Raw genomic sequence first — 25,294 nt, forward strand, 5'->3', positions numbered from 1 at the left:
ATTTTTAGCGTGTCTTCGTTATGACTGGTAATGTTCCCAGCAGAACTATTAATATCAAAGGGCTCATATTTAAGTTAGTTTCTTTGTAACTATTACTTACAAAGACATTATTTACATATTGCTGGAGCTTCCCTGAAGGAAGAGATTGATAATAATTGCCCTTTAAGAACAGCAGACTTGTGAAAGTTTAAAAAAAATTTATGGAAATTCACGCATGAGGTGTAGGGAAGTGCAAACAGTCAAGCAAAAGCATATATTCATAAAAATCAGTTACAAAAACAGGGTTGACCTAAGAATTGTTTTTGTTGGCTTGGTTCCAATAGACTGCACACATAAAATTGGCCTAGACAGTATGCACAAGCATTGTTTATGTGTGTACTTCAGGCTCCACCGTGTATACCTGCATGTTGAATAAAAGAGGGGGAACAGAGTCTGACCTGACAGTGAGCAGACTGGAGCCTGGTGCTGCCAACCTGCCCCTGGCACCGGAATCTAACGGTGAGAAATGAAGTGTGTGTGTTAATTTCATATTTATATTGTTGCTGCATTTATGATTCCATCTTGTTGGTATTATGTCATTTTAATGTATTTGATTTCTTGCTGAATGTACAGAATCTGTCACTCATTTGTTACCTAATTTGGATTTATTGTTTTCACTCCATTATATATAGTACAACATTATACAGCATATTGCTGTGTTTGACTGTGGTGAAAAAGTTGCCATAGTCGCCTAATTTTGTACTTCTCCCAATTTTGCCCTAGGTGATGCATACTACCTCGCTGTCGGAGGTGGTGTAGCAGAACACAACTGGAACCACATTAGGTCAGTTCTTCAGGACCAAGGCTTTCGTTGCCAATTGACAGACCATTCCGAGGACATGGGGATGATAAGCATCCAGGGACCCAAGAGGTGGGAAAAGAAGTAAAGGAGCCAGAAAGACTAGAAATACTTGTCATGATTTAGATATCTAGTTGACAAAGGTTAAAAGGAGGGAGTGAGAGCAACGGTTGGGGTAGAGCAGTGGCGATAAGCTGGTGAATGATTGATATAAAGAGAGGATATGATCCCCATCTTGGGCACAAGAGGTTGGAAAACGTTGAACGCTTCGATCAATAGGCGGAGAACAGGTTAAGTGGCAATTCTCAAGACTTTGCCAAAAGTATAGGAGGTGAGCAGCGATGGGGGTGGACTGCAAACGGACCGAAGCAGCAGGGTACAAGGTTAATGCTGCAGTTTAATGTAGCCATTGACGGTTTCCTGACACTATAAACCCTGCAAAGTAAATTAGATGTAGCAACTGGATCTAAACCTGCACAGACTTGAATACATTTTCCAAAGAAACACATGGTTAAGTTAATGCAATTGAATTAATTATATTAGCATTAATTGTATTAGAATTTATTTTAATCCATACAATCACATTTATCTGCACAGTCTATAATTCCCAGAATGCAAACACTGAAGTAGCGACTTTTATGAACGAAATGTAAAAACTCAGTTTGCCAAATATATAGTATTACGTCACATAATACATTATACAGCTTAGCAGGGATCCAAAGTTGCAAAGGTTGGGTCCCTGAATGGGGGCAATGAGGGATTAAGTTATGACAGCAATCTGCTATATGAATGCTGTCAAACTGGATTTATGTATGAAAGCTCTTGTTCTTGTGTCTGTTCACTCTGCAGCTGTCAGTGTGTGGGCCGCTAGACCTATAGTTTCATGTAAGGATTGCAGGGGCTCGCAAGTAAGAGCTATTTTTCCCCTTTCTGAGTACTGTCAACCATTTGGTGTAGAAAATCATAAAGCCGCAACAAAATAAAAATGTTGATAATTTTCCAAAGTTTTTTCCAAACATTTCAAAACACAAAAGTTCCCACTTTATGTGGCACGAAATATACAAAAGAAAGAAATCTTCACAATTTAAGCATTTCACCTAAAAAATGTTTAGTATATAGTTTTATTGTTAATGCTGTATCCATTCATTTTCCTCCACTGAACTCCAGTTTTGTGGTTTAGCTATTGTGGGATTGATAGTCAAATTAGCCAACTGAAAATGTCACAATATTCCTTTTCACTGTCCATAAATCAGGGCCATCATGCATTGATTTCTTCATCTCGAGTAATGTGCTGCTGAAAATGGTGCTGCACATTCAGATATGGGAGGTACTCCACCCTTTCTTTCTTCTTCTGAATTCCTACATTTCCCTTTGTTCTTCACTCAAAGAGCAAGCTGAGCTGTCTTTACCTCTTCGTAATCTCATTCGTTGAACTCCTCGTCTATCTTTTTCTTGCCCTCTCACCTCCTCTCCTCTCCACCTCACTGCCCTCTTGTCTTTGTTCTTCTTTCTTACCAGCAGCAGCAGGGTTATGCCACACTGTTCTCTGTGTGGGCTGTGTTGATTTCTTCTCCTTGAGGCTTTTCTCATCTTCTGTTCTCCAAAGTTTTGTTTTTTTTCGCCTTATGCTCTGTAGTTCATACCAGCTCTGTCTCACTCTCTTCTCTTATCACTGCTCCCTTCTTGGTCAATCACCTATTCTTGGTGTCCAATTCCCCTTTTTCAGATTTCTCTATCTCTTGCTTTTATAGTTTATGTCAAACCAGAAATCAGTGCGTCACTAATATCAGCAGTTTTGTCTGTGTGTGTGTGTGTGTGTGTGTGTGTGTGTGTGTGTGTGTGTGTGTGTGTGTGTGTGTGTGTGCACGTTTCATTACACACGCACACACACACAATATGATGTTGATAATGGAGCTCATTGAGTTTTGTATATTTCCATTTATTTATTTATTTATTTTTAGCAACCAAAGTGCACTCAGCAGCTTCTGAGTGTGTGTGTGTGTGTGTGTGTGTTTGTTAACAATACAAACAAGATTAGTGTCTGTCTTGCCTCTGCACAGCACTGTAGCAATTCTCAGCTTCTATTTCCACATATAAGAAAATGCAGAAAATCAACAGTCCAACATTGTGGTTTTGTCTTCTTACAAAGCAAATTGATCTTTTTAAAGCTTGAGGAGAGACAAAATTACAGTGTTTATGGAAATGTGTTTATTTTCCCTCCCAGAGGTGTCTCATGCAATGTTTCTGCAGAGGGGAGTCTCTAAACGTGCATATTCACTCTCAGATGTGCCAAAGGATGGAGCTGGCGCTTGCTTGCTTTGCTTTCCTGTAATTATGAATCTCATGCATAATATATATTAAATTTAATATACTTTAAGAGAGTCCTGTGTGTGTGCGTGTGTGTGTCCATTCTCTGATCAACATCTGAGAGCCAGAATTGAGTGGCAAGTTAGTGAAACAAATTGGCGGTTGCAAGACCCATTTACAATAAACAAGCATAGACACACACACACATATACACACAGCTATCCACTGATTATATAGCTAATTAGGCTATATCCTCTTGGGCTCTTGAGTTCAGTGAACAAAGCCTTATTTGAGAGAGGACGGAACTTGGAGGACAGCCTGAGGAAAATATCGGCCTGTGCATCATCCAAGCACACGCATGCATGCATGCACACATGCATATATGCAAGAAATGTTTTATTCACATGTATGACCATTCCTACATCCAACCACGACCACATCAAATGCTTTCACGGAAATAGGACACTCACATAGATGCACAAATTTAAACCAAAGCTCTTCCCCAAATATCTTCTACCCTGGCTTTCTGCCACACAGTTGCAAAAATATCTTCCAGAACTGACCTTGTGCATTGTATTTTCTACCTGCCCACTCACAAATATACAAGAAGAGAATTAAGCTAAACATAGTTCGTTTTTCTGTTGACTCATCTTTATGTAATATTGATTTTTAGAGCATGTGAGAAGGGGAGATGGTTTATTTCTACAGCAAATATAAGATCCCCAGGAAATTAATAGTAATGTGATCTTCATCTTTTTCCAGTACAGTACAGTAGCATAGGTGTAAAGTCCAAAATTGTTTTGAATAACTAACAAGTGGTGCAAATTTTTTTGGTTAATTTTCTTTCCTTTTTCTGTCCAGTCGAGAAGTACTTCAGGAAGTGTTGGACATAGACCTGAGCAATGAAGCTTTCCCTTTCTCCACCCATAAAGTTGTCAATGCAGTGGGACATCAGGTGAGTACCCCCCCCCCCCTTTCAAACACACACATGCGTGTGCGCACACACATTGGGTACCTCAACTAATTTCTACAGTAATTGGATGTGGTGCATTTGTCAGCTTCAAAATAACCCTGTTAGTGCTAGTAAATAAAGAATGCAGTTAATTAGAAGACACTTCCATGCAAATCACATGCTGTTGAGTGAAACAGGTTAATTATTTCAAAGGTTCAACAGAAATTGTCATCTGTGTGGGACAAATGTCGTGTCTCAGTGTTATTGTGTATGACTTAGATGTCATGTCTGTTCACATTTTCTGGTATAGCGACCTCTTTCTTGCATTTGTCTTTTTTTTGCTTCTGCCCCTGAGGTCTAACAACCCAAAACTATATTTACAGTCCTATTGTTTACGAGCACTGGAAAGATTCTACATTTATACTTACTTGTAGTTTACGGTAAATGTAACAATGATGTAAGATAAGTAGGCTCAGCTTCTCAAGTTGACCTCTACGGAGCTTCTGGGTTCAGAACAAAAAGACCATGCTCTACCAGCACATGCAGCGACACATATGTCCACACACACTCTTCATCTTGCATGAATTATACAACGCTCCAGTCGTTACAGTCAGCATCTTCTCACAACTCTGCAGGATTGTGTGTGTGTGTTCCTGAGTTGCTTGTTCTGTGTTCCAGCTGGTTTGTTGGCCTTGTCTGGGTGACATTTTAATGACTGCACTGCTGTGAGAACAGAGCTCTCTCTCTGCCCTCTGCTCTCTCAGAGCTCATTAGACACTCTCTCTTTTTCTTTCTCTGCTTCTCTCTCTTTTTTTCCGCCTGTTATAGCGAGTGTGCTGACATTAATGTCGGGTCACATAGATTTGTGTTGATATGCATTTCTGTTCTTGTGTGTGCGCTCCGTGTATCTGAGGGACAGTGTGCATGAAGCCTTCATGTGTTTCCTTGTGTTTAACTTTGTCGCCTGTGTATCTGGTGGAGTGTGTGTGAATAAGCGCAGGCCAACACGTACTGTACTGTTCTCCCCAGAGTTTCATGCCATACATATGGGGCCCAGGGTGATCCCTGGCTGTCCAGATGGCCTGGCTGTCATATCACACACTATGGAAAATGTTGGAGAGAGTTTTCTCTCCTCATTTTTCACCCCTTTTTACATTCTCTCACCTATTTCCTCTTTCTCTTTCAATTGTCTTTCAAATACCTTTTTGGAATTAAATCATTCTGCTACTTGTCAACTTGGGTGTAATTCTTAGGATTGACAGAAAGTAAACCTTTTAAATCCCTGTGTTGTAGCCCTTTTTGCAAAAAGCATTACATAAAGTATCCACTACGAATCATTCTGCTGGCTGCTATGGCTTGTCTACAGAATGTGCATCCTATTATCTTTATTAGTTATATGCTTCAGTCTGTAACATGCTGCAACATGTTTGCATGTTACAAAAAAAATGCAAGATCAATTGTGTCAGCAAGAGGAAACCGACAGGGTGCACTCCTGTAGTTGCAGGTACAGTCATTGATCTACAGCTGCTTGGTGGTTGGGATAGTAGGGATTTAAGTCTGTATAAGTTTTTTTAATTTTTTTATTATTCACTGTTGACATCTATTTTTCCAAAGAGACTAGTTTCCCTGTTTTCTTTGATGTGCACCATATCTTATCTATGTCTAACCTTTTTGTTCTTAACCCTTTTCTCTGCTTTCTGGCTTGTTTTTCTCTCTTTAGCAGAAGCACCCTGTAACTGCTTCTAGTATTGAAATGCAAGACAAGTAGATTTGGTCTTTAAAGGTGTGGGTGGATTTGGGTGTGTGTTAGAACAATAAGAGGTATGGCATCTTGTTCCTCTACATATCTCTTTCCAGCTCACAAAGCCTCTTGTCTGCCCTTCTCTTGTCCAGGTGCGAGCTATGCGCCTGTCGTTTGTGGGAGAGCTCGGCTGGGAGCTGCACATTCCCAAAGACGCTTGCCTTCCAGTCTACCGTGCTGTCATGGCTGCCGGTGCAAAGTATGGCATCATCAACTCAGGTTACAGAGCCATCGACTCACTCAGCATAGAAAAAGGTGCCTTTCAATAAGTGGTCATTTCAAAGTAACACAGCCAAGTATCTGAATTTACGTAGTATATAAATCATGATGAGGATAGGAGTCGGTCAGTGCATGTTTAAAATTACTGCACAGAACATTTGTCAAAAAAAAATTGTAAAAAACAAATACTAGAAATTTTTTGCTTAGTGGTCCTTTTTGCCTTGTCTTTTTTGTTAGGATACAGACATTGGCACGCTGACCTTCGCCCAGATGACACACCTTTGGAGGCAGGGCTAGCCTTCACCTGCAAACTAAAGAGTTCAATCATGTTCCAGGGCCGTGATGGACTGGAGAAACAGAAGGAAGAGGGGCTGAGGAGGCGCATTGTCTGCTTCACCATTGATGAGTCAGTAAAGCCTCTGTTGTGAGATGATAAAATGTCTTTATGGCAGCACAAGTTTTTCTAGACAAATGTTTTTTTTTTTAAGTCTTAAAATAATGGGAAAAAGGCACCTAAAGTAAAAACTGATAAAGCTGTGATTTGAATATTTGCAGCAGTAAAGCTATTGTACATATTGCAGGTAACAGAATCAGTAAATCACGTTGTTTTTTACCTCAGGCTCCGTAAGATGGCACTGGGTTTTGAAAAAGTCAAAATAAAACAATACTACACTCCCTTGTTTTTTTTTCCTCTTTTTCGGTCTTGAAGGAAAGTGCCAATGTTTGGTTTGGAGGCCATTTTTCGTGACGGAGTTCCTGTTGGACACCTACGGCGAGCTGACTATGGCTTCTTTATTGACAAAACTATTGGTTATGGATATGTCCGCAACCCAGATGGAGGAGTGGTAAGGCCCTTAAGCACACACCAACAGTTCTCCGATACACTTGTTGTTCTTTGTTTAATACATTAGGTTTTGTTTTCAGCATTGTCTGATCTCATGGTCTTATATTCAGCCTCATTTATCTTTACAAACCACATTAACCAGCAGGTGTAGACAGTGTGAGTTAGGATGCTACATCAGTCTCCTTAGTCCTTTGTTTAGGGGTTTCAGGTACTTTCAGTCATAGCCTCAAGCTGTCTGTCAGTCTGGTCTCACCATTGATTTTACACTGAATAACATATTTTATTGGCCAGTGTACAGTTTTTTATGTGTTTCCCACCTGATAGAGAACCATCAGAGAGAAAGATTACAGCAGCAAAAAAGACACCATTGATGTTGTGTGCTGAAAGGCAAAGACTATATTCTTTATGTTTAATTTTGAAAGATATTGCAACCCTCCTTTATTTTCTCAAAGTTTAGATTTGTAATTCTTGGTGTATGTGCTCAGTAAAAACACATACTATACTGTTTGCCACACACTAATTTAATGTTTGTGTGCATGCTCATTTTTTAATATCCACCCCCATTTATGACCAGCAAAACAAAGTGGATTGACTCCTGACTTTGTTGTGCACTTTAGCTTTGAAATGCACTTGAGCTGAAATTCAGGCATACACACACAGGTCTGTCAGATCTGGTATTCTGTCACCCAGTATTACAGAGCATATCAGGTGTGTGTATGTGTGTGTGTGTGTGTGTGTCTATATATATGTGTGTCCTTGTCCCTATATGACTATGAACTGTAAAACCAGTTTGAGTTTTAGGTAATGAGAGTGATGATGCTTTGGCTGGTCCTCCCCTCATCACACACCTTTAAAAGGACTGTTAGTTGTGAATTGAGTTAAGGTTTACTTTGGGGTGGGGATTTGGCAGTGACTTGTAATGGTAGACAAGTTAGAAAACATATTATTGCATGCCAGTGTCAACACAACTAACATAGTTAATTCCCTCTTTTTCTTTTTTTTTCTTTGTTATAATCAATAAATTACATTCTTTTGAAACTCAAATGCCTACTTTACCTACTGAAATCCAGACGCACTAAGAAATCACTAATTACTGTGTTAAGTGCAATTTTATGTAAAGGAAATTTCAGCTTCTTACCAAAAAACACATATTTTAAGGGAAGAGAAAGGAGACATGTCCAGGTTAGAAACATGTAAAATAATACTAAAATATATTTGTATTTCACTAAGAGTAGATATTCTGATTTGAGCATTTAATGTTTTTACAAAGTTATTGATAAAGTGGTGCATTAATGAATTGCATTTTTAACATGTAACACTGTGTTCTTTGTAAATTACCTTATTGCAGACATTTTGTGTAAATGTTTTTAGTAGGTGCTGTTCGTGGCTTTTTTGATGAAAGGAGAACACTGACATTTTATCATGCCACTGTAGGAATTTGTGGCAAATTGTAGTTTATACAGTTCAGTGAAATCTGTTTCACTTTAGAAACCAGGTATCAATTTTAGGGCTGCAGAACTGTGAGTGTGTGATAGAGTAACAGACCAGTTGGAGGGCTACAATGGGAAAAAGGTAAAAGTCAGCTCTTTGTGGTACGACAGAGCTGACATTGACTCGTGAGTCAATTAATTGCTTTCAGCGTTTTATAATTCCTGTGCTGTTCTCTTTTGTCAGATAGGAACGCTGTGAAATTGTCCTTTCTGGATTGCTGAATCAATTGGGAAGACTACTTTTACAAAGAGTGTGGATTAATTGGTCATCTCATTTTCTCTCTGTTTTAATCCATGTCTACCAAATTTGAAAATCCTTTCCCGCTCTTAGTTTTTAGTCATTTTTCTTCTTTTCTTGCCCCCTTTGTTTTACAATCCATGTCTCTCTATCTTTCTTTTTTAGGTTAGTGCTGATTTTATAAAGAGTGGGAAGTTTACCCTGGAGAGGATGGGAGTGACATACGAGGCCAAGGCCCACCTCAAGACTCCATTTGACCCTGAGAATAAACGCGTCAAAGGCATCTATGCTTGAGAAGGATCACAAATTGACTTAGAGAGGTGCAACTGTTTTTGTACATACAGGTGCAGTTGTTTTATTCTTTACCTGTCCCACTATCTCCAGTAATCAAAGAAGTGAGAACATGGAGTATTGTATCAGGGAATGAAAATATTCTCAACAGTGTTGTGAGATTACAATGACTGATGCTTTTGGTGATAAGAATGACTAAACAGTGGTTTTCCTCCTTGCGTGGTATCTAAATCTGAGGCAGACAGGCTGTTTATCTGAGTCCGAGAGAGAGGGAGTAAAAAAACACCCCAAGGCAAAGTGTAGCAGCTGGGGACAAAACACTGCTGAAGAAGAATGACAGAAAAAGAGACCAGTTATCAGAAAGCAGTTGTTACAGATTGGTTCCCCTTGTTTTTGGATTCATCGCGCTGCTGCTATGCTCTTTGGAGTTAAATATGTCACTGCTGTTTGCAGATTCTGCTATGTAACTGCAGATTCTTACAAGCTTAAGAGCTTTCGTTTGTCTTGTTTTGCTGTTAAATCAAAGTCAACATTTTGTGCATCTGCTTCACTGTGAAGCAGCTCAGCAGGCTTCTGCTTTTTTTTCTATGAGAGGTTTTACTGTGAAGCAATGGCACAAGGGGCATTGAAAATGGCTTAAGCCTCATTAAGAAAGCTTTCACTTCAAAATATGGGATTGGTGCAGCACAGTTGCAAGCACTATGGTAGGGCTGTACTGCAGCACTGAAGTAATTAGTGCTGAGCATAATCACAAATGTTAATTAAGTCTGTAAAGGTTCTTTGGTAGAGACTTAACATTAAAAATGTATAGAGCCTTTTAAAGTATAAACTGTGAGCAACATATTTGCTTGTTAGAAGATCTTTACTTCCTGTTAAGGCAGCTCCCATGAAGATATCTTACTATGCTTTCATCTGCTTTAAGAAGAAAACTGACTTAAACAAGGAAAAAAGAGAACTCACCAGTTTAATACCTTGATAAATGATTCATGTCCTAAATGCAGGTGAACAATACAGTAATAAATTGTGTTTCTCTGTTTACATCAGTGCCTACAAGTCATCTATGAAATGCAATTTTATGTAATTATAAATGACATTTTCCATATGTTTACATCCACTTATAATAATGTGGTTAATGCTGAAGGAAAACCACGGTTCATCTCAGTCTTCCAAGCTCAAGTAAAAGAAAGTGTGTTTAAGTAGAAGAAAGCATTTTTATGTATAACTACTACTTTGGGTCTGAGATGTGTGTTGCAGCACAGAATGTTTACTAATGTGGAATGATTTATTGATTCTGCACAGAAGGACATTAATCATTGAAACGGTTGTTCTGAGAAGTAGCTTAGGTTAATAACAAGATTTATATGGGAAATGAGAAACCGACTCATAAACACTATCGCTACTGGTCCTTGAACACAATGTGTCCACAGGTTTTTTCCCAATATAATTTGTAGTATTTTAGTTATCTTTTTTTCCATAGTGTGATGTGCATTTTGCAAAGTCTTGATGTTAAGAAACGCAGGTGAAGTGGAAAAGTATAATTTCTCAAAGCTAAATCTATGTTATTGAAATCATTTGAGTGAATGGATGTGTTAACATTAACTTAACTAAGTGTATCAATCATTTCTTTTTTTAACTGCCAGCATTTTGGAGGCATTTATTATTTAGCACACAAAACACAAGATGATACACAGGTGCGTATCGTAAAGGACAGAGAAAACTACAGCGATAAATAAGTATAATAATTTCATATTTCTTCTTTATTTGTGTGTGAATACTCCTCAACCCAGTTTTATTTTTTAAGTATTCAGACGTTTTTTCACATTATTAATGTTGGATCCAATTATTAGCATCAGAAATAAAATCCATCTCTACTAGATTGAAACATGACAGAATAATAACTGACAATAACAGATCAAGTAGGTGTTTATACAAGCATATATTTACAGCAGGTATCAGAAAAGCTGATGGAGGATATTATCCATCTCCAAACAGTTTTAAAATGCGGCCAAGTCACAGGAGCTGCTTTAACTTCCCTTTGGGACCGTGGTGACCCCTCCCAGGGCTAAAAACAGGCTGTTAGGTCCTCCTGGATCAGACCGCGGGTGTAAGGGCTCGGATGGTGGGAAGTGCTCCTCCCTCACAGGGGTAACGAGGTTTTTCAAGGACAGCAGTCACCACTGGTATAGGCTGTTTTTCCCAGTCTCCCTGGAGAAACAAAAATTACGTTTTTCACGTCTTCAAAAATTTCACTGCCCTTGATAGTAAGACAGCAGCACTTACAGAGGTAATTGAACAGCTGCCCCTGAACAATTTATCAGAATTTGTGCATTTTCAAAAAAACACTCAAGGACACCTTTTTATGGTTGTCTCCTGAGTTTTTATGGAACACCGCTTTAACACTCTGAAAAAGCCACAACTTTCCCTTTTCACCAGACCTTATGTCTCAGCATCAGTAGTTTTGTTTTTTTTTTTTTACATGAAATTGTTCAGTATTTACGTGTTTCACTAGTTTATCAGGTAATTATTGTCTCAAATCATCTTTTATAATGAGTAAAGATGTGTTTTCCTGTGTATAACATCGACGCTGATTATATTTTTGTTCAGTGAAAGTCAGAACGGGCGTGCTACCATAGATCCTGGCCGGGTGTGACAGGACACAAGTGATGGAAGAAAAGGTAAAACTGCATTGCATAAGATGACCCGTTACATTTACGCTGCATGCAGGCTTAAAAAACTCAACGTATATGTCAACAATAAGAAGTCCTATTTTGAGAATTTTCAGTTTGTTATTCTTTTAATGCTGTGTATCTCTCGCTATGTATCATCCTCTCCATATCTGAGCAGATGGTACATTCTAGTTTAATAAAGCTATAAAAGGTAAAATGCCAGTTTCTTCTCTGCAGTAAGAGTTGTTGTGAGGCTAAAGTCTTTGAACTTAGCAAGATTTTCCCTCTAACCCCTTTTGCACAAGCCCCCACCTAAGGTTATCACATTCCTCATCATCCTGTACAAACTTTGCCAAACAGCAACTACTGCCCTTTCAGGCACTCCAAAAAACTTTAAAACAGAGAGCTTCACATTCAGCCGAACTGCCACTTAGTTGAGTTTATTTCATGCGTGATGGATTCCCCCAAAATATCTTGAAAACAGTTGTCTTTAAAATGCCTTCCAGTGGTGGCAACATTAATGGGTTGCATGACAGCTTATGAAAAGGCTACCCACTGTAGTTGAGCATAAAGGCTTCATACTAAAAACGATGGGGTTCCACATTAAAACAATGTTTTCCACCATAATAAGAAGTTTTTGGTTTTTTTTAGGGTCACTGATTTCTGACAGTTGCTGAAATGTATTTTTTTTTCTTTTTTTAAATATTTAACATTAAAGTGAAATAATTAATTTGAAACCATATTTTTGGCACTTTATCAAATTACATAAATGAAAGTGCATCCTCACAAAACACATCTTAAAAGACACAATACATCATTGTGCTTTACTGTGTGTAACAATCTAATTTCTTTCATAAGCTTTCTTTCATTTCCCTTCTAATGTCCTGACTTCTGACATCAAGGAAAAAAGCTGTTGTTCTGCCATAAAACCATTATCAAGCCTCTGCACAGTGGTTAAATGTAACTGATCTATTCACTCTGATCCAAAAATCCTTGGACCAGTTTGTGTGTGTGTGTGTTTACATTACAAGTTAACAAGATGTCTGTTTAGCTCTGACTCTTCTGTCCAACTGATGTCTGCTTTTGAACTGATTTAATTGGTGGCTTGACAGTCTATTGTATTGGGCTAATTACAGTATAGTGTGTGTGAGAGAGAGAGACTGGGAACTTACAGGAAACAGTTGTGAGGTTGATTGGTTGCAGTGCATGGAAATAGGGGCTGTGTTATAAAGGGAGTCCAGCACTTCTGCAGTGAATGTGTCCCAGTGTAGCTGAGAATACTGCTCAGTCACACTAACCTCAGTACACACACACTGGTCATTTCCGTGGAATCTGGAGGGAGGAGAGATAGAGAGGTTGATAGAAAGTCGATATAAGAGGAAGGCAGAGGGAGATTGAGAAAGGTTGAAACGATTGGAGAGAAAAAAAAAGCACAAGTACAGGTTTCACTTTTTAAAGGACAAAGCATTTTGAGATTAAAACAAGCAATCACCTCTCTGGTCTAGTGGATGAAGGATAGAGAGGAGAGGGATGAATACAAAAGAACAAATTGCTTAGTCACGGGAAAAGGAGAGGATGATGCTAAATGAACAAGAGAGAAGGTTTTTTTTATGTGTGCTACCTGTTAATGAAGTTAAAGTATTTCTGAAGGTATTCTGGGTCAACGTGACTTTTGCAGAGCTCCAGCTGAGTCCGAGGGTAGTAATGAATGTAGTTGACACACATTTCCTCCATGATACCAAAACCTCCCTGATGAGACCAAGAAATTTAGGGGGGATGGGAAAGAAGGCAAAGATAAAGAGCAAATCCATGGAAAGATGGAGGGATAAAAACATTAAAAAAGGCAACTCAAGATTAATCCATTTTAATTTAAATTAAGAAAAAAATTAAAAACTAATTACTGTAATAGCACTTGGGGCTCACCACTGTAGGCATGCTCCTATCTTCTGTGTTGAAAGTGCACTTTGTTATGAGGACGTCGCCCTGCAGGATCCAGCACAAACACACCAGCTGACCACCATGTTTTAAGTTTAAGAAAAGAGCTCTGTAGATGATTTAAGGTCACTGATAAAAAAATAAACTATTTAAGAGAGCCACTGGCCAGTTTTCTGCTAAGCAGAATGTTGCTTTGTGGACCTCAGCTGCTGTGCTTTTGTCTTTTCTGTCTCTAGGGACATTTCCTATCACAGCACTGATTTAACAGCCTGTTCCTATTTCCACTCCTTTAAGCACCTTATACAGCAGTGAGGTATTCTAATTTAATACTTTAAATGCAAAGGGGTGGGGGGGGTGATTACATCTGGGGCACCACCACTCGGGAGGCTGAGCCTGCTGCATGGCAAAATCTGTACGGTGGAAAACTGAACCTGTTTATAGTAATTACAAATGCAGGCCAAGTCAAATTCATACTCACAGGTAAAACATTCACCATGTTCCTTAGAACTCTGATTGTCTGTAACAAAGCAGAGAAAAACAGTATATTAAATATATAAACATCCAACATTAATTTCTGTGATACCTTTGTTTGTGTAGACTATATGTGGACATGAAAACAGTAAATGTGATTTGAGTTTTTGTTTTTTAAAGCCTAATAAATAATGCAGAGAGGGCATCTTAACTTTGTGCATGATGAAAAACTGTGAGTTCAGTAGATTTGTTTCAAACCCAGCAGGATAAAACACCAGTTGCTCTTGATTGTCTATAGGAGCAGTTTAGAAATTTGGGAAAAGGCCCATAAGCTTTGCTCAAAATGGTTTGATAAAGTCTTTATTGCACTAATGAGGCAGGAGGGTTTCAAACACAAACAGGTACACTCAGATTAGCTGGAGATAATATCAGGCACTCTAGCAGGTGTCCTTTAATTTGTGTGTGTGTGTGTGTGTGTGTGCCATATTTGTGACTAATGTATGTATCTGTGACTGCTTTAGAAGACCTATCATTTTCCAATCAATAGGAGCAGGTAACCAAATTGGGGGCAGCTGTAGCTCAGTTGGTCCACGGACTACAGGGTGTTCGTGGACGACTCTGGGCTCTGAGTGTGTCTGGGCTCATTCCCATCCCCAGCAGCACAATGCCAGTCCCAAGCCGGGTAGAAATTGGGGAGGGTTGCATCAGGAAGGGCATGCGGCGTAAAACCTGTGCCAATTTAACATGCATAAAATTATCCGCCAAATTGACCCTGAACTCACGGGATAAGCCGAAAGGACAAAAAAAGAGAGCGGAGGTAAGGCATACAATCAAATGTAGTAAGGTATATGTTTTTACTATCAATACTTATATTTAAATGTTATTAACATCAACAAATCCCAGGGGAAAAAAACTATGTATTGATACTGCTTACAAGTATTGCTGTAGTTTATTCTTCCGCGTCATATAGCTCTGTTATTTTTCAAATAAGTAATATACACATAAATGAGCTAATCTGTTGCACCGTTTGACATATTCTTGTATTGCAGTCAACAGTTTTTCTTATTTGAATCAACTGCATAACCCTGCTGTTGTAAATACTCACTAGAGTACCACGTCTGCATCAATCCACCAATGAAAATACTCTAAGACAAATGCACCATTTACTGCTGTTTACTAATAACATCCCAGCTGTTTTGGGGAACAAATTAGACCTTTGTGAGCTGTGTTTGTCATAATTTAGCTGGAATGAGTGAGCACATGTTGTTTTGGTAGGACAGTGATGGTCCCTTTGCCCAAACTACAAATTATTTGAAATGTGATCACATTTGAAAAATGGGCCCCAGATTGAACAAAAAGCTAATTTTGAAACCAGAAGGATATTAAACCAAAACATAGGCGCCAATAAAACCTGTAATAATTAGGTTAAGAGGCCCAATATTGTTGTTCTTGTCATTTTGATTAATTGTATCATTTATAAAAAAAACAACAATAAAAAGTAAAATAAAACATTTTATTGAAGATGTAAGGCAACTTGTTATATACAAAATGCTAATTATTTTCACCTTTAAACTTATTTTGAGGGAAATTGTGCTTTATCTCTGTGGTTGGGTTCTGCTATATAGCTTACACACTGCAAGGATCTGATAAGACTTTAACTCAGGACTTTATTTTAAAATCTGCAGCAAAGTTTTCTGCCAGCTCCAGTCATTTCTCAGTTATTTGTTGAGAATTTTTGTCAACAGCAACACACAGCTCAGCATGATGTGAAATAAAGCTCTTTAAAAATCCAAAAGATACAAATGCACAAAGCCACATCTTTGCACTTAGATTCTCTGGGTACACTAAGCCCTCCCATTCCCCACCTGGTAATGTGTACTGAAGTGCTGGTCCTCCTGTACCACCTCCAGCTCTTTGTCTCCCCTCACCAAAACTGTCCTCACCCCACGTCCTGCCAGGTGGGTGTGCAGCTGGGATGCAAAAATATAGATTCCTCCTGAAGGCAGAGCCTAGATAAGCAACAGGCAGACACAAAGAGAAACAGACTTTTTTATATTTTTTTTGGGTCAAGCACGAACAATTTGTGCCTTAGGGACAAGAAACTTCAAATATGTTTTACCCAGCTGAATGCTGGAACATTTGTGTACATACAGTTCTGGTACACTTGGAGGTGCAGTATCCGCTGAGGTAGAAGGTGTGTTCTTTGGGGGGGATAGCCATGACAGGAGTATAAACGAGGCCCAGCTCCATGATCCCTGCATCATATCGCCGCAGGCTGGAGGTGTAATGCAACCGTATCCCTGATGCGTCACGGCGGTCTGCATGTCGAATATAATGAAATATTAAAATACATATGGAACCTACAGTAACTACAGTCTGTTTTCTTGATCATGTACATGGTAGCCAAAGTTATTTTGCTCTAAACCAGGCTATGAAGGGCAGAGTGTGTAAATAGATGAATAATCAGTTTATTTCAAGTGCAGTTTTTTCCTAGAGCAAAAACCGGATGTGTGAGGAGAAAAGATTATGGTTTTGTATGAAAAAAAATTCACAGGTGTAATGAGTGACTGTGCTCTCCATCTGGTCCTGGTCAGCACACATGCTGCTGCATTTTGAATCATTTATTTCTTTCTCCCACAGACTAACACAGACAGCATTTTAGTTGTTGAATCTAGTAAGAAGATAGGAATCTTTCTAGTTACAGCTCGCAGCATTCCTAAGACGTTGAGTGATGATATCACAGAATCACTGCCTTTTTTATTTCGCTATTGTTGACTCTCTAATAAAGACATAAAATACTTTTAAAAATACCCTAAAACAATTTAAACCACTCACAGAATTTCAGCATAGTTAGAGTTTAAGGTCTTTGTTAAAGATCTGGCTTTAGTGCACAATGCATAAGAAATGTGGGTGTGTTTCCTCTATGTGTGTGTGTATTATATGTACCATACCAGATATAAGGAGAGGGTTGTGGTAATGGACTTCGAGGCGAAGGAACCTCGAGGATTCTGGTCCACCCATGGGCAGCCCTGCATCAGTAGGATAGTAAAAAGCCTGCAAGAAAAAATAACATACATCTTTCCAAAAACCTTTTTACATAAAGGAGTAAAAGCTGAAGTAGATTTATTGTCCTTATAACATCCACAACTTGTGGTTTTTTGTTTGACACCGTATTGCAGATGCAATTCATTTCAGATTTTGGAAGATTTCTCTGAACAAAGCCACTTGTGGGATCATGTTTAGTTCCTTTACTAAACCACTATAAAATTCAAGTACCAACAGGGAAAGATAATTTAAAAGTCAGTATTCTTTAGGAAGTGGAAAAAACATTTTTCATGTATCCTCTGCATACAGTACAATGTTATAGAATGGAGCCTATATATTCTGTGCAAACACGTACACATTGTTGTAAAGACTGTATGTAGCTTCTCTGGACCTTTCACATTTTCTTAGTAGAGGATGTTTTATTTCCCGACACAATGTGATGCATTAAAGTGTGATTGCAGGATTCAGCAGTCCACATCAAGCCCTTCCTCTTCCATCTTTATCATGATGAAAGTGGTATATCTAAAGATTTAGACTATTACATCCGTCACTTTCTTGCCCGTGCTAAAAATAACAAGATGCCTACCCACAAACTCAAAACCACCCACAGGATTCAAATTTGTAATTAAACATTGATCATATAAAATGAACATTTAAATGACTTCACTCTTTACATCAATTTTGTTGCTTGTTGCAAACCTTCACATGTTTTTCCTTCCTATTAAGGCTCTGTGAACTCGTTTTATCGATTATTCCTACTCTGATAGTTTGTATTCTCCTGTGGATGCTCCCTCTGAGATCCCAGTTGAACGTGTTGGATGCTGACGTGTTCTGCTTCTTGCAGCAAGAAAACCATTTTTGAATTTACTGCTGGCACCAAATGTCTCTGCTGTTGTCAAGTAATCTTGATTTTATCTTAATTAATGTTTTGGACAAATGTCTATCTTACCTCTCTTCTGCTAACATACTGTATGGAGTTTGTGATGGAAGAAATAATAGTTTCACTTAATTGTACTTTCATGTTGTAACACTAGGATCTTGGGAGACTTGCTTTCTCACCTACACACATCTTTTTTTTCTCTTGTGCTGGCCTCTCCCTCTGAATTCTGACAGTGTCATGCATTATTGCTTCACTCCTCTTTCAAATTTTCTTCACTCAATTTTCCTCTTTCTCTCTTGTTTTGTGTTTTTGCACATTTCGTCTCTGATGTGTAGAGCTGGGGAGAGTGAAACAACACTATTAAGAGGTGATGAAAGAGGCCCGAATATTTCCCACCTAATCTTGTCTTCACAGCTCACAGAAGGTATCCTGCTTGTTTTTGTTTGGCTGGTAGATAATCCAATCAGAGAGAGGCCACGCTGGCTGTGATGCAGTGGGAAGCAGAGCATAGAAATATGGTGACAGCCTCAGCGTTCCCTGTCCTCTTTGCTTTATGTAGGCAGGATGCTTGCTTGGTCAGCCGGATGGCTGGTAGCTGTAGTACTGGCGATGTTTAATGCCTGGTAGATGACTGACTGAGTAGCTGGTTGACTAGTACAAAATAAATGGTAACACAAATGCTGCACTAAATATATTATTTGGGTGCACTGCCTTAAAAAAGAAAGAAAAGTGTTTACTACCTCAAACAGATTCAGAAAAAGATGGACTGCCAGTGGTTGCTCTAATGAAGGCTTTCTGACTATCGATGACACCCCCCACCTCCACCCATCTTTTTTTGGAGTGATGAATCCAAATGTGCAGCTTTTTCTATTTCACCAGAGTGTCACTTTGTAGCTGGCTGAGCAGTTGGGCAGCATGGTTGTAAGCCAAAACTGTAGGATTATGAACATCATCCCCAACACCTCCCACATCTTGGAATATTTTGACCATACACCAAAAAGAAAGCTTTTAGATTTAGAGGGATTCACTTTGAAATTGAATTTAGTGGCAGGGATTGAACATGTGGATAGGAGTTGATGTGTGTGACATTGGCTTAGAAATGTTTGCACATTTTATTTCACTGTTGGATAACCAAAATGCATAACATACATAGTCAGGATTATAACTTTTTTACTTTTATACATTTTTGCTCTCCTTTAACTCTGGCTTGGTTTTTACCAACCTCCAAAGGATTTTGTTTTTGCTTTAATTCCTTAACTCTAGTAAAAACAGCTACATGTTATCGCTGGAAATTACTCCATTAAAAGTGGAGAGAATGGGAACCTAGAACAGCGAACTAAAGCATGTGAAAACACATCATACCGGACCACACATAGCCTGTTTTTCTGTGTGTATTTGAGCGTCCATGTAAGCAAGTCTGTGATTATGTGCTTCCCACATACAGACTGTCTCGGAGCTCTTATGTAGACTTGAGCCACATGTGGGATCATCTTTACAAGGTTTCTGCTCCGAGTTATAGGCTTGGATATTACTCACGTAGGAGTTTTTGTTTATTTCTCATAATAGACACGAGAACTGTCCAAAATTAAGTTTTATTCCAACTCTCTCCCTCTTTCAGTTAGGTACCTGTTATGTGATTTGACTATATTTATCGTGTGATTCTAAACTATTTGAACATTTGCATGCATCTGTGTGGGTGTTCCTCTGTTTGAGTCTTAAATCTTAAATGAGGCTATTGGCTTATGAAACAGGGTACAGTGAGCGTGTTCAGAGGAGGGTTCAGGATGTGTGTGGGTGTCTGTTTGCCCTTGTACCTCAGCACCCATAGCCCAGGCAGCTAGCACATGGCGGCAGAAGTTGAGCTTGCGTGGCTTCATCTTGTCATCACAGGAGCCACTGTACTCTGGAACATCGCGTATATCCGGAGAACATTCAAACACCTCTATGTGATGCACAATGGCCTCGTTACCTGGAGTTATCACTGACTCATACTGACAGAAACACAGAGAGAAAAAGGACAAGAAACTAGTGAGAAAAGAAAGTTGCGTTGTTTTGTGTTTTTTTTTACAGCTAAAAAGTGGTGGCTAATGGTCTGCCTCGGATTGGTGTATAAATAATTTTATCCAATATATAGTAACAAGATGAATTGGAGAACCCTTGGACTTCCCTGGTTTTTCTTATTGGTAATAAAATGTGATAGAATTATTCTAAAATCAAAATCACAAGTAGACAAACACAGTGTGCTTAAGCTTGTGATACAGAAACCGTTGTAATATTTTATGTCTTTACTTAGCAGAGCATTAAAGGGCTGGTGCAAAAAGTGAATTAACCATTTTTTTAATGTGTTTAATTTAACTGGGTAAACTTCTTTTGACAGCAAAAATCTCAATGAATCACTTCTGGTAGCTGTGGATTAGACTTTAACAATGTTCATTAGGAATTGTCTTGGTCTACAGGTCATTCAACTGCATTTTTACTAAATTGAGGTCTGGGCCTTTTGGGTCTGATTATCTTTTGTTGCCATTGTACTCTGCTATTCTATTCCATATCTTAATTCATATGTTTTGTTGTAAACTGAATCTGGAACAATACATTTTTTTGATTTTTGTTTCTCTCTTTACACTTTGCCTTTGCATGATCTCCATTGAAAATAGCCACTCCAATGTATGTAAATAAACTCCATGTTAAGTGTTTCAGTTTTTAAGAGGGTTTTGTACCATAACAATGTGGTTTTTGGGCATGTTTTCTGGAAGTTTCTGGATGAAGCACCAGTAGGTGGTCTCTTGATTGGGTATGATGACATTTGGGGCCAAAACATCCAGTGTCTGCACATCTGGAGGCAGATTGGGTGATGGTGTGTTGGGGCGCAGCATCAGCACTCTCTGTACACCTGTGTGGATCCGTGACAGATTTAGCTGCTCCAACGAGGCAAGTGGTTGATCTAAAAATCCATAGATGATGTGCACAGTTCCTTCCTGATAAATCAAACAATCAGAACAGAAAACATGTTTGAGCAGGGATGAGCATTTCAAATTAATAGTCTCACATAATTATTATTTGGCCTTCTAGGGCAAACACAAGGAACTTTTCATTATGTTGTCATAGTGATGTGCATTGGGTTTTGTGTCTACAACTTAAGAGATATAAAGTGGTACCATGGAAACCATGGTCTTTATAATAAATGTTTACATGAAAGTGTGCCGATCATTCACGCGGTCTGACTATTTTATGTATGCACCTGAGCTCTCACCTGTTACCTGTCAAATTCAGCCTCAGTGATACCCTTTCCAAAACAGGACATGCACTTGAGTAGAGTAATGGGGTAACATAAAGAAGAAATCAGTCAAATCAGTCATCAGGAAATTTGATAAATTATTAGCTCTAATAAGATTAATAAGGAGTGAAATTATTAATAGTAAATAATGACTGCAGACTGTGAGGTGGTGCAGCACCTGTGCTGTCAGGAATAGAATCACCTGATGCCTTCCCCAAAAACGACTAATATCCAACAGAGAAGACAAAAATGAGCTAAATCCCAGCATTAGTATGTCTGGCACACCACTCTTGATATAGGAGGAGATCAGGGCAAGATCACAGTCATGCCAACTATATGAACCCTTCTTTTTTCAGTTAAATAACTAGCTTTTGTTTATTCAATCTCTTCAGATCGATTATTTTAAATAGAACGAAACAGCGACGGAAGCCAAATCAATATTTCTGAGTAGTTTCCTCCCGAGTAAGTCATAGTAGATGGTATTGATGTTGCTGGTAGTCAAGTCCAAAAAACAATATATATTCATACTCACACTCTGACACGAATAGACTCACAAAAACACACACACAGTGAAATAAGGATTTTACACACCTCAATGAGGTAGTCTTTGGGATCACAGGTGCTGAATGGTCTTTTGAACAACAGGTAGAAACCATCAGGTTTTTGTTTGGCTTCTAATAACTCGTAGTCCTGGTGGCTGTCTAGGGTAACGTGGCCCTCACTGTCGCTCCATGCATCCTGTGAAACACACATGCAACAAGTTAAATCTCTCTCTCTCGGTAGATAGATGACCCCCAAGTAAGCACTTAGCAGAAATGTTGTTGCTATTGACTTAATGTTAAACTTTAAGTGGATTGTTGACAGTGGATTATGATACATTTAATAGTAAGGAATTACTGTGGCAGTTTGTGTTGTGAAACCTTTCTAGACCTGGTGTACATGATTCTGTCTCTCATCCAGGAGGCTTTGCAAGAGCTCAGTCTACCCACTTCTGTTATGTTTCTCACATTCATATCTGTCCAGAATAGCACTTAAGATCTCTCTCTTTATTTCTGTCTCCCTCTCTGTCTCTCTTATATAACTGTTCTGCACAAACTGCAAAGATTTTGAAGCCAGCAATTTTGAAAATATATACAGTACAAAAAGAAAAGAAAAAAATGTTGATGGCATACAGTATGTGTTATGTGTCTTTCAGGTCTGCATGAGGAAAACACTATGCCCTCTGAAGATAGCTGAGAGACAGAATCATATTGAGATTTTTTGATTTAAAATAATGTTCTTGCTGAACTGTGAAGAATAGTAACAGAGCAAATCTATATTAAAAGGATTGTAACTTTGAAAGATACCTATTTGATTTGTTTAATCAAAGCTTCTCATATTACATTTTGTGAAACTTTTAGTATATTTTACCCAGAGAGGTTGACGTTGGATTTATCCCACACCTTTTAGAATCACTATAAAAAAAGGGAGTTCTTTGTGGCCACTCAAGAAGCGACACTGCGCATATTATCATTACATTTGTTATTGCTAACAATGGACTTGGCTTTTTTTTATTTCACTGTGCTGGAATTGTCCATTTGAGAGTTCACGAAGTTGTCTAGAAAGCTCTATCACACTGTAGAATTCAACCGACAAATGTGTGCATGCTGCCTCTGGCCTCAGATCACTTTAGAAGATTACAGCAGAGATTTCTTTTATGTTATTTCTGACACCATGTTCTGACACATACACCATTCACAAAAAGTTAGGGATGTTCGACTTTCACGTGAAATTTATGGAAAATGCAAAAAGTTCATGCTCATTTACATTTAAGTAGAAGCATGCAATGGTAATTTTTTTCATCTCAAACAATTTATTGAAAGAAAAGCTAACAACAGTGATGGGTTTACCACAACAAAAAATGTCAGCATAAATTACAGCCCTGTTATTCAGGTAGTATTGGCTTGTTACAGTGCTGTTCACAAGGTGTAGGGCAGTTCTGTATTGACTAGACACACCTGCCCAGACTGTAACAGTGTCACCTGCAAAGGCTCAGTGACAGTATTGGCTGATAAATAGCGTCGTCCTTGACGTCTCCAACAGCATTGGTGGCCATCATGTCTGCTCAGTGTGAATACATTTTCACCAGAGAACAGCACTGAGGCCCACTGGTTCCCTGTCTAGCACAAATGCTCCCTTGGCCATGCAAGAAGATGATGCCTAGGCCTGATGGCATGGTCAGGTACTCTTGCAGGTCGTCTAGCACACAGCCCATGCTGATGTAAGTGGTTTTGAATGGTCTGACGTGACTCAGGTGCCTCTCACCTCCCTTAAATGTGCCTGGAGTTGAGTGGCATTCATTATCCGGTTCTGCAGGGCACTGTTCACAATGAAGTGATCATCAGCATTGATGTGGCCAAAGGGCATCCACTTCTATGCCTGTCACTCTTCCAGTCTGTCTTTTTGTCGGTTGCAACATGCTAATGACACTTTGTGACACTCTAAGCTCAGTGGCAACTTCCCTCTGAGAAGACGCCATTTAAAGCCTTGCAATGGCCAGGTACTGCTGATCAATTTTTAGATGTTGTCTTGGTCTGATGATGTCAAAATGTGGACAGCATGATGAAGAGGACTGTTTAAATACAAATTATCATGGAACCAGAACATATAGTGGTCAATTCGTGGATCAGACATTATTACAATTTGTTCGGTTCATCGCCTTCTTAGAGAACAGCATGTTATGCATTAAGTAAGGAAACACTGAACAGTTTAGGGAAGATCAAATTAATTTCACCTTCAAAGGTTATAGTGCATTTTAGGTGCATTCTAAAATTTGACCCAAAAGGTAAAGGTAACTTTTTATGAGTAGTGTATGTTGATAAAGCTTTAAAAATGTAGTTGACCACTTCATTAGTCATTAATTCAATTCAATTCAATTCAACTTTATTTATATAGCGCCAATTTACAACAAAGTCATCTCAAGGCACTTTACAGAATAAAGTCCAGACTACACAAGTAGTACCACGATGGCAGGTCATCAGCTCCTTTCAGGATTTATTTGACAAAATTATTAAATGTCTAAACACAAAACCGAGAAAACAAGATGTAAAGAGCTACCAGTAGAATTGTATTGCAGTTTAGAATTGAAAAATTTTGTGTAGTTTATGTTAAACTTATGTAAATAGAAATAACAATGGTAGGCTTATATGTAGTTTTAAAATGTTTAGAAAAAAAATATCGACTATCTCCTTAAATTTATAAGAAAAAATAAATCTTGATTGGAGTTTCTAAAGGGCATGTGGTGTGGCAAAATGAAAATTAGGCATTTTTACATCTTAATCAGTGCAGAATTCAATTTAATATGCTAATATCTGCTAATGATTCCCTAATAAACTTCAGTTATTAGTACAATTTGAGTGGTTTCCTATTAGCAGGGTCCGATAACATCCTTAGTGACTATGGGATCATGAATCAAAGCGTCCGCCAGCTACTCTTAGGGAAAGCAGACCGATAAAGAACACTAAGGAAAAGGGAAACCTCTGCTCCTCAAGCACTTTTATCTAATCCCTGTGCATTTATGAATTTGAACATAGAGAGAAATATGAGAAAGTGAGATTGAGAAAATCTTTTTTGTATCTTTTGTTTGACATTCTTATCATTTTAGACAAAAGCCTCAACTTAGTCTGACATTTTTTAAATGGGACAAATTCTTTTCACTTCTTTCACCTGAAACCTTATACAGATACCAGCCACACGAAGTTTCCTTACCCCAAAGTAGCTCTTAGTTCCAGAGTCCCACAGCACCACCAGGTCAGCATTGGTCAGCTCCCCGCGGTCTGACATACCCAGGACCACACCATGTCTTAGCTCTGCCACCCTCAGCTCCATGTAGACCTCCTGGTCGGCGTAGCTGATGTTCCATGCCAGTTGGAGCTCCCCACGTGGGTCAAGGGGCACACGGAAGGGCATCATGAGAGGCAGGTTAGGATCGGATGAGTCTGATTTTAAGCTGGACATATCAACAATATTAGTGGGTGCCTGATATGAAGCCACCAAGATGACCA

At 38.7% G+C, this 25,294-nt stretch overlaps 2 protein-coding genes across 6 annotated transcripts in view; one reads left to right on the forward strand and one right to left on the reverse strand.

Moving 5' to 3' along the window:
* Window positions 1–10,018, forward strand: part of sardh (sarcosine dehydrogenase) — a 34,780-nt gene extending 24,762 nt beyond the window's left edge. For all 5 annotated transcript variants that reach the window (XM_067484084.1, XM_067484086.1, XM_067484083.1 and 2 more), the window contains exons 16-22: window positions 385–498; window positions 763–910; window positions 4,007–4,100; window positions 5,991–6,153; window positions 6,355–6,523; window positions 6,827–6,962; window positions 8,855–10,018. In XM_067484084.1, coding sequence (XP_067340185.1) covers window positions 385–498; window positions 763–910; window positions 4,007–4,100; window positions 5,991–6,153; window positions 6,355–6,523; window positions 6,827–6,962; window positions 8,855–8,983 — 953 coding nt within the window. In that variant the 3' untranslated portion in view covers window positions 8,984–10,018. The remainder of the gene's footprint in view (window positions 1–384; window positions 499–762; window positions 911–4,006; window positions 4,101–5,990; window positions 6,154–6,354; window positions 6,524–6,826; window positions 6,963–8,854) is intronic.
* Window positions 10,019–10,669: 651 nt separating this feature from the next.
* Window positions 10,670–25,294, reverse strand: part of dbh (dopamine beta-hydroxylase (dopamine beta-monooxygenase)) — a 17,686-nt gene continuing 3,061 nt past the window's right edge. The window contains exons 1-12 of the mRNA XM_067484087.1: window positions 24,999–25,294; window positions 21,843–21,989; window positions 20,695–20,952; window positions 19,792–19,968; window positions 17,004–17,106; window positions 16,204–16,370; window positions 15,918–16,061; window positions 14,060–14,098; window positions 13,570–13,629; window positions 13,268–13,395; window positions 12,819–12,978; window positions 10,670–11,185 (exon numbers count right to left, since the gene is read on the reverse strand). The exon at window positions 24,999–25,294 is cut by the window's right edge and continues 3,061 nt beyond it. Of these exons, the coding sequence (XP_067340188.1) occupies window positions 11,072–11,185; window positions 12,819–12,978; window positions 13,268–13,395; window positions 13,570–13,629; window positions 14,060–14,098; window positions 15,918–16,061; window positions 16,204–16,370; window positions 17,004–17,106; window positions 19,792–19,968; window positions 20,695–20,952; window positions 21,843–21,989; window positions 24,999–25,294 (1,793 nt within the window). The 3' untranslated portion in view covers window positions 10,670–11,071. The remainder of the gene's footprint in view (window positions 11,186–12,818; window positions 12,979–13,267; window positions 13,396–13,569; window positions 13,630–14,059; window positions 14,099–15,917; window positions 16,062–16,203; window positions 16,371–17,003; window positions 17,107–19,791; window positions 19,969–20,694; window positions 20,953–21,842; window positions 21,990–24,998) is intronic.

The sequence above is a fragment of the Channa argus genome, chromosome 18 (genome assembly GCF_033026475.1).
Source record: "Channa argus isolate prfri chromosome 18, Channa argus male v1.0, whole genome shotgun sequence".
NCBI lineage: Eukaryota > Metazoa > Chordata > Actinopteri > Anabantiformes > Channidae > Channa > Channa argus.